At 39.4% G+C, this 8510-nt stretch overlaps 1 protein-coding gene across 1 annotated transcript; it reads left to right on the top strand.

Moving 5' to 3' along the window:
* The first annotated feature begins 3589 nt into the window (after positions 1-3589).
* Positions 3590-6944, top strand: slc25a55b (solute carrier family 25 member 55b). Its single transcript, XM_053318296.1, has 9 exons — positions 3590-3637; positions 4718-4843; positions 5257-5312; positions 5571-5661; positions 5753-5871; positions 5979-6174; positions 6271-6428; positions 6571-6646; positions 6752-6944. The coding sequence occupies exons 1-9, from the start codon at positions 3615-3617 to the stop codon at positions 6909-6911; spliced, it is 1005 nt and encodes a 334-aa protein (XP_053174271.1). The 5' UTR covers positions 3590-3614; the 3' UTR covers positions 6912-6944.
* Positions 6945-8510: the final 1566 nt, after the last annotated feature.

Genomic DNA, 8510 nt, shown 5'->3' with positions numbered 1-8510 from the left:
TTGAAAGGCAGGACTGTGCCCAGTGTATGGCTATCAACACCACCATCTGCAGCGGATACTGTTACACACAGGTGAAAACTGGCATACACTCACAAACTTCTTGTGAAAATCTCAACTTTAACATTATTGTAAGTGTATGGAGTAATGTTGAATAGATGATGTACATTATAAGAAAACTTGATGCAACGCCATTGTTGTTTGGACACCATCAGAACAGAGAGGCGATGGTAAAGATATTGTAAACATATATATTGATACAGTAGCTCATCTCTTCAAAATACAGATTTTTCTCAGTTGTAAGTTCAATATTTGGATCATCATGAAAATAGAGTTTTTTGTTTAGATGTGAAAGAAATATAGAGATGAAAAAAGTATTATTCTATCAAACATGGTCTCTTCTGTCACATTTCCTAACTCATGAAAAAAGGTGACACATTGTTATAATTTCAACCACTGCACAGCCTCTAACAGCTGTCTCCTCCACTCCAGGACACTAATTTAAAGGGCCGGTTTGGCAGGACTTTCCTGATCCAGCGTAGCTGTGTCCCTCTCTCTCTGGTGTATCGAACTGCTCGTTTTCCTGGCTGCCCTCAGGATGTCAACCCACAGTTGTATTATCCTGAAGCCCGCTGTTGCAGCTGTAACCGCTGTGACTCACGCCTACTCCACTGTGTCCGCTCCAGCCGAATCCCTCATGACCGGTGTACCATGTCACAGAGAAATTTAAAGAATCAGAACCAGCCTGCCTTGGAAACCTGAGACAGTATATTGATACCAGGAGTGCACGTGCACTGCAAATGATGCAGCTGTTAACCTGATAGACCAGCAGTATTCGTGGTGCATCTCAGCTTCTTAGCTGTTCATGTGTGTTTTCTCTAGTTTGTTAGCCAATATTGCAATCAATAAAACACTGTGTTGAGCATGCATCAGAGCTTTATTGTGGATTGTATTGCCTGTGTAGATGAATTAAATGGCAATGGATAAATTGAAATAACTAAATGCAAAAGAAAATGCATTTCCCTGTTAAATAAAGGCTACTGTTTGTACTGTACATACTAAGGACGATGATGATCTTGCTTGTATGTATAAATTTACCAGGATTTCTGTAGCCTTTCACACATACTTACTTGTATACATGACAGACCTTTCTCCCAAAGGACACGGGTATACAAGTTAAAAATCAGAAATGGTCATCTATGGGTGTTTTCACACCTGCTGTGTTTAGTTTGGTTAAATCGAACTGTTTTCCTCCTTGGTGTGGTTCATTTGGGCAGGTGTGAAAATGGTAATTGCATTTGGCTGCAGAGCAAAACAACCAGACCTAAACGTTGCTGAAAAGGTGGTCTCGGTCCAGTTAGACACTCTGGTACGGTTCTTTTGTGGTTTGAATGTGATCCGACCCAACTGCAATAAACATAGTGCATTTTGGACTAAACCCGCTCCCATAGCCAGCTGCACTTTGCATTATGCCTGGTTGAGGATGAGCTTTGTATTGTAAACATGAATCGAGGGTTGACCAGTGGTCGGTTCCATAAAACAAGCTCAGAAAAGTGGCGGTTATTGTCGAACACCTGACTTGAATGAGTCTAATAAATATGATCAGGCTAAAGCAGTTCCATAAAGGCTGATCCACGTTCACGCAATCAAACTAATTCAAGGCTCAAGTTTTCAGACTAATTGCGTGTGCATGCCATTCATAAGCAGCCCATGACGTCAAACACAGATCAAAGGATTCACAATGGCAAAATCCACCATAAAAGAGCCACACAGAAGCAGCAGTCTCCAGCACACACTTCTGCTGGATACATGAAGAATTTAAACATATGATCACAAAAAGCTATAAATAAAATCCAGTGATAGAAAATAAATCAGACTAACGAAATAAGCCTGGTTTATTTGGTAATCCTGCTTTATGGAAAAGGACCCTGGAATGCCAAGGAAATACATTGCCTTCTATTTGTTAGCCAACTGACGGCTGCACGTCTTTGCATAACGTGAAGCAACACATTGTTTGTGAGACATTGCCTTGAAGTGTGTTCAAATGTAACATTTTGTTCACATATTCAGATAAATGCTGGTTCATTTTGGAAAGCTATCCCAGGGGAAAAACAAACTGTACTTTCTCTGCCCGCCAGATTTCTGACCAATGAATGTGAAGTGACAGCTCCCATGTGGCTTTTGTTGAAATATGTTGGTTCACTTGAAATTTTGCATGTATGAAACCAAATTGACCCAAAGACAAAAAGCAACAAAGTAGCAACTCATCCAATTAATTTGGGAAAAAGCAAACAAACTATAGGTGTGAAAACGCCCTTATTATTTCTATTCTGCCCTCGCAAGGAGAAGTCCTGTTTCACTGCTAGACAGTTAGCTAACAGATTATTGTAGTCCTCCAATAACCACAAGACATAACTTTTATTGAAGGTTTATTAAGGAGCCACAATTATTCCTATCTGTAAAACTGTGAAAACACAAATACAAACTGCAAAACAAAACTGCATCACAGTGCAAAGCTATTCAATCGGCTAACTATTATTACAACTATGCTAGCAACCAATTAAGCCATTTCTTGAACAAAACATAGATAAAACAAATGCAGAGCAAATATATAGTAACCATAACATTGAAAAATGCATACATCAATAATACTGTCCATAGTGTCCAAGGCAACAATTGCAAAAGATATCGACAGGACTAGCAGCAGGCACATGTGCTCTCTGTCTTGGCTTGTTAAATTTAGGGAAATTCCCTGCTCTGCAACTGCTGCTACTAAAATAACCAAAAGGGGGCACTGTAGTGCATGGAAATGTGTTAATAGTTAAACAAAAGGCAGAATAGTTTCAGTAAGCTGTCAGAGAGACAGTATGCACAATTCCACAGCACTGCCACTGGAACACTGTAATTGAATGTAGCCATTATTTATATAATCTAATTATATAATAATAATAATTATTATTAGTTATACCAATCATTCAGCTGTACGGAGGGAGTCAGCAGTTAAACTTTGTTTGAGCAGAAATAAACCTTTGATTTTTATCCAAGGTGAGTCATTAATGCATTCTCTTATCAAGACATTCCATTAATTTATTGGACATCTAGCTTGTTAGATGTCCATGTCAGTATCCTGGAGCCGCCTGCTAAGTAGCAGAACAGGTGTGCAAAGTGTGTACATTTTGGTTCATAGTAGGCCTATACATGTCTAATGCCAGAATATATTCAGAAATCAATGTTATTAAATCCATGACTTGTAGGTTCCAGTGTCTGATTAGGATACTGCCAAAAGTATTTCAGCTGTCAGACTACCTTGGCTATCAGTTAATTTCCAGTCTAAGAAGGGATTCTTGAATACACTGAATGTGTACATTATAGTTAGAAGGTCTGTAAGTGAAATTAATCACACCCTGGCTCAATTTATTGGCTGGCAGTGCTGGGGGTGGAGAGTGATCTCAAATTTATCCTTGGATCCACATGGCTGGACTCGCCTATATATATAACCCCTGGGTTCTTTCTACTCTTGCCTTGCTCGGTGTCTCTCAGGGACTCTCAGCCTACTCTCCCTCTGTGGCCTCTGTCTTTGCATTGACCAACTTCTGCACCCAAAACAACCAAGAACCATGGCCCAGCAACAACAGATTAGGTATGAACCTGCTCTCTCAATGACAACAATACACCAAACCATTCAATGTTACATGTTTGCTTCTTAAATAGTAAAACAGCAGTAAAGCATGTTTGAATTATTTCATTATGTTATTCATGATAGAAAACAGTTCTAGTTTACAATCTATTAATCCTTTAAAAGCTAAAATTGTAAATCACAGAAGCCTTACTGCATGTGTAATGCCTCATGAATATGTGTATGTTTGATTTACTCAACAAGTTATTTTTGGATGACCAGATTCCCAGAGGCAGTCACTCTACACTCAGTTCTGTTGCAATGACTTTACAACATAGAACCATATTGGCTAATGTTTTACATACTTTGCAAACACTTTTAAAACCAAAAGGAAGTATTTGTCTTGTGCCTAAAGATAGTGGTGGAAAGTAACTAAGAAAATACACTGATACTCAATTACTGTATTTAAGTAGAATTTTGGGGTACTTTCAAGCTACAATTTTGAGTATTTCCATTTGATACTACTTTCTACTTCCACTCCACTCCATTTCAGAGGGAAAATGTGTACTTTATAGCCCACTACATTCATTTGACAGTTTTAGTTAGATTTGACACAAATATAACAGTCTTTTAAATTGTCCAACCTTTTTGGCTTTTGGTGAAAAAGCAGTGTGTTGTTGGGGTCACATTTCAGATGTCTGAATTGTTACCAGCTCCACTAAATAGTGATTTTTCCCTTAAACTCCTCACATGGTTTTATTTCAATAAATGTTCATATGATCCAATATTTCACCAAAAATCAAAGATTAGAGTAGAAGAAAAAAAAGCATTAGTCATCTTAAAACCCCTAAAATCTATACTTTTACTGCATGCTGCTAATACTCATGTACTCGTATGTAGGACTTTCACTTGTGATGGAGCGTTTTTACATTGTATTGATACTTTTAATACTTATAGGATCTGAGTATTTCTTCCACCACTGCCTAAAATTATTATTTATCAATTTTCAGCAGGTTTGGTCACTTCAGCTGTCAGTGCCCCACTTTACTACACCCACAAGAATGATTGTTATGCTCCTGTGTGTTTTGACTTGTCTTTTTGCAGCCTCCCAGCTAAACTGATTAATGGGGGGTTTGCAGGCATGGTAGGAGTCACCTGTGTGTTCCCAATCGACCTGGCCAAGACCCGCCTGCAGAACCAGCGCAGTGGGCAGCAACTATACAAGAACATGTAAGAACCACATTTGACAAAAGAAGGATCACTGACAGGCCATGCTTCCCACCCAACTTGTGCATTTCTAGAATCCTGGTCTTTCTCTTGATTTGAAATTGTATTCTTAATGAAATGCACATGCATACAATAACCTTTTCAAACAATGCAAGTTGTCTAAACATCAATCTATCATTACCTTATAGTGATAATACTGGGGACAAGTTAGATTGTCAGTATTTAGTCTTGAAACTAAAGACTATTTTTGAGAAGCATATAACTTTTTCCTGGTACTGTATGAAGGCTCTTCAACAGGAGCAGACTATGACTCCTTGCTGTAATTGTAATTTCCTACAATCAGTTCATTATGATTGTTCATACATCAAGTGTTTACTAAAAAAATATGCACAACTAATCAAATTTTTCCTTCCTAGGATGGATTGCCTAATAAAGACAGTTAAGTCTGAAGGCTACTTTGGCATGTATAGAGGTAAGACTATTAAAACCTTCCATACTGGCATTTTTAGAAATGCAACAATCAAATAGTCTCCTTGAAAAAGTATCATTTCGAGATAAAAAGGCACCTTTAAATAAAAAATGCATTATTATTGTTATTATTATTATTATTATTATTATTATATGGTTTAATTCCTTTATCTCTACAATGCAAAATTTTGATTGTTTGACGGTGTTTGAATGTTTATCTAATGAGAATGAAGTTCATTGTGAACAATGCTTGCTCTCGTAGGTGCTGCAGTAAATCTCACCCTAGTAACCCCTGAGAAGGCCATCAAACTAGCTGCCAATGACTTCTTCCGCCACCAGTTGAGCAAAGATAGGTGAGTAGTGCCACTAAAAAGGACTTAGTCTCGGTGTGCATTATAAGATCAATCTTGGATTTGAACTTCACGAATGTGTGTGTGTCTTCAGTGGTAAGTTGACGGTGCTGAAAGAGATGTTGGCAGGATGCTGCGCTGGAATGTGCCAGGTCATTGTGACTACACCCATGGAGATGCTGAAGATCCAGCTTCAGGATGCTGGCAGGCTAGGTAACAGTCTACAGCTAGTAAATTAAGAGGAAAACAGCAGAATTGTTTACGTGTGTGAAATAATGCATTTAGACAGACAGTGAGAGTATCTTTCTTATATCTGCCAGCGGCCCAACAGAGGGTGATGCCTAGTGTGGTAACAGCTCTGAAGATGGGGGGGACCAGTGCTGTTCTTAGCCGTTCCTACAATGCCAGTCCTGCACCTAAAGTCATCAGAATGTCCGCCACTGAGATCACCAGAGAGCTGCTGAGGACTAAAGGAGTCACAGGACTGTACAGGGGACTCGGGGCTACATTGATGAGGTGAGATGGTATTTAATGCCTGCACTTAGTTGGCTTTCCATCTTTAGTCAGCGGTCTCTAATCTAGTGAACATGCTTATTTTGTTGCCTTTTGTAGGGACATCCCATTCTCGGTCGTGTACTTCCCTCTTTTTGCACATCTGCACCAGCTTGGTCAGCATTCATCTGAAAACCCAACTGTGCCCTTTTATTGGTCCTTCGCATCTGGCTGCTTGGCTGGATCCATTGCCGCTGTAGCCGTCAGCCCTTGTGACGGTTAGTGGAATAGTCTTTCTCTTTGGAACAGTTTTGAGATTTGGTCATTTGCTTAAAAGTGTGAAAGGAGTTTTGTTTCTAACTGAAGTTGTTTAAGTGATTTTATTACGGTTTACCTAAACCTTTCTTTCTGGTTGTGCAGTGGTGAAGACAAGGCTACAATCACTCAAAAAAGGAGCTAATGAGGAAACATACAATGGAGTGGTGGATTGTGTCAGGTAAAATGCTCACCTCGTTCTCAGAAATTGTAACTGGGCTGAAACATGGGTTGGTGTAAATTACTTATGTTACATGCTAACTCTAAGCTTTTCCTTGCATTGCAGAAAGATCATGAGAAAGGAGGGTCCCAGAGCTTTCCTCAAGGGGGCCAGCTGTCGGGCACTTGTCATTGCCCCTCTCTTTGGTATTGCCCAGGTTGTGTACTTTGTAGGAGTTGGAGAGTACCTGCTGGGGTACACCCCATACAACATCTACTCTGCATAAACAAGCTGTTTCCTAGTATTTCTGCCGACTCATTAAATTTCAGGCAGCTATGCCCTGGGCATAGTCATGGATCCAGCTCTCTATTACTGTGTACCTTTCATTTATTATTGGAGTCTGCGGAGTAAAACGCTAAAGGGACCAGGGAGATGCCATTTATTTCAAAGTGGTTTGAAATTATGCCTTTAGCATGACTGTCTCGTATTTAAGAGACTTAGATTGAAACATACAGGTCTATGGGCTTCAGTGGAGCATATTATGAGAAAAGAGTTACTATTCTCACTGAGGTACAATATTATCTTACACTGATCATCATTAGATCCAGATAAGACTTGATATTACTCCTGTGGCACCAAACCTTTCCCTGTGGTACCTTAGATTTAGACCCTACCCCTAAATGTTCCTCTTACCCTTCAATGTAAACCAAACCTGCCTATCCCTCCAACTCCCCCTTCTTGTCAACCAGTAGGTGATGACTGTTGCATGGTGTTGCAAAAGAGAACTCAGTGTACCAGGAAACATCTTCTGAATAATAAGCAGAAATCAGAACTTGAATGGCTCCAATCCTGTTTTAAAGGGTTATGTGTAAAACTGTGCCATGAATGTTGATCGCTGTCTATGTATATAGTGTAGTTTTTTATAAAGTTGATTTGATCTAGTAAATTACTTTTTCACAATGACTGCCACAAGTAAGATCTGGAAAATATAGCGTATGCCAAACAGGAGTCCTGTGTTTCCCTGCTCTTACAAAGAGAGGTTTCCCATGCTTTGAAATTATCAGCCCATTCTCATGATATACACTGCTCTAAAGTTGCCGTTAGCTTACCATAGATTGTTTCTAGTATTTGTTTGGGATTTTTTCCCCAGGCAATATGAATGTTCCTTATGGCAGAATACACAACTCTGATTATGTAATGTGTAAGTTTGAACTCTGCAGCTAAATAGCTCAACAAGGTTTTCTGTAGCGTGATGTGATGATGGGCAGTTTATTGATGGGATTCGCTGTGCTTTTGGGACCAAGTCTTCTGAAAAAGTGCAACGTAACCCACACCTGGCCATTTTCCTTTAGTTGACTGTGGTTGTCTGTGACTAGTCAGGTTTTCTTGTCAGTTATTGACACACAAGCCGTCTTTAATGCATCATGTAAGGCATTTCTAAGCAGAAAAAAGTTCCATGTTGGGCTCTTCTCTCTCTTGAGAAAGAGGTGGGTCTAGGTGCTTGTAACAATTTTACCATTGTAAATATGTATCCTATATATCTTCCAACTTTTCAATTTGTGCAAGTTAAACTCAACATTTCAACATGCTGAAAGTGTTTCAACTAGTTGCCTACACATGTAAATACTGATTTATAAATGCTGAATAAATATTAATGTACTGCACTGTTTATTTGTGTTATTTGCCTGAGGTGTTGCATCAAAAGCCTACAATCACAGAGGTGGGACTCATTCAGTCATGTATTCTCAGGTAGAGATGTTGGAAACTAGCAGCAGGTTGACGGTAGAGAGTCTAAAACAAGCTTGAAGGGTATTGCCCTACTCCTCTACACATGCATCACCCGCATGGGTGATGCATGTGTAGGCACTTGTGGCAGTAGAAATGC

This window comes from Scomber japonicus, chromosome 4 (assembly GCF_027409825.1).
Source record: "Scomber japonicus isolate fScoJap1 chromosome 4, fScoJap1.pri, whole genome shotgun sequence".
In the NCBI taxonomy this organism is placed as follows: Eukaryota; Metazoa; Chordata; class Actinopteri; order Scombriformes; family Scombridae; genus Scomber; species Scomber japonicus.
The sequence above is the reverse complement of the archived record's forward strand: the minus strand, read 5'-3'. Positions and strand labels throughout refer to the sequence as shown.

What these genes read in the sequence shown, in the direction of transcription:
- slc25a55b (XM_053318296.1), top strand. Translation starts at nt 3,615, where the DNA reads ATGGCCCAGCAACAACAGATTAG. An exon ending in CTACTTTGGCATGTATAGAG is followed by an intron (nt 5,313 to 5,570) that starts GTAAGACTATTA and finishes TTGCTCTCGTAG; the next exon opens with GTGCTGCAGTAAATCTCACC. An exon ending in GGAGTGGTGGATTGTGTCAG is followed by an intron (nt 6,647 to 6,751) that starts GTAAAATGCTCA and finishes CTTGCATTGCAG; the next exon opens with AAAGATCATGAGAAAGGAGG.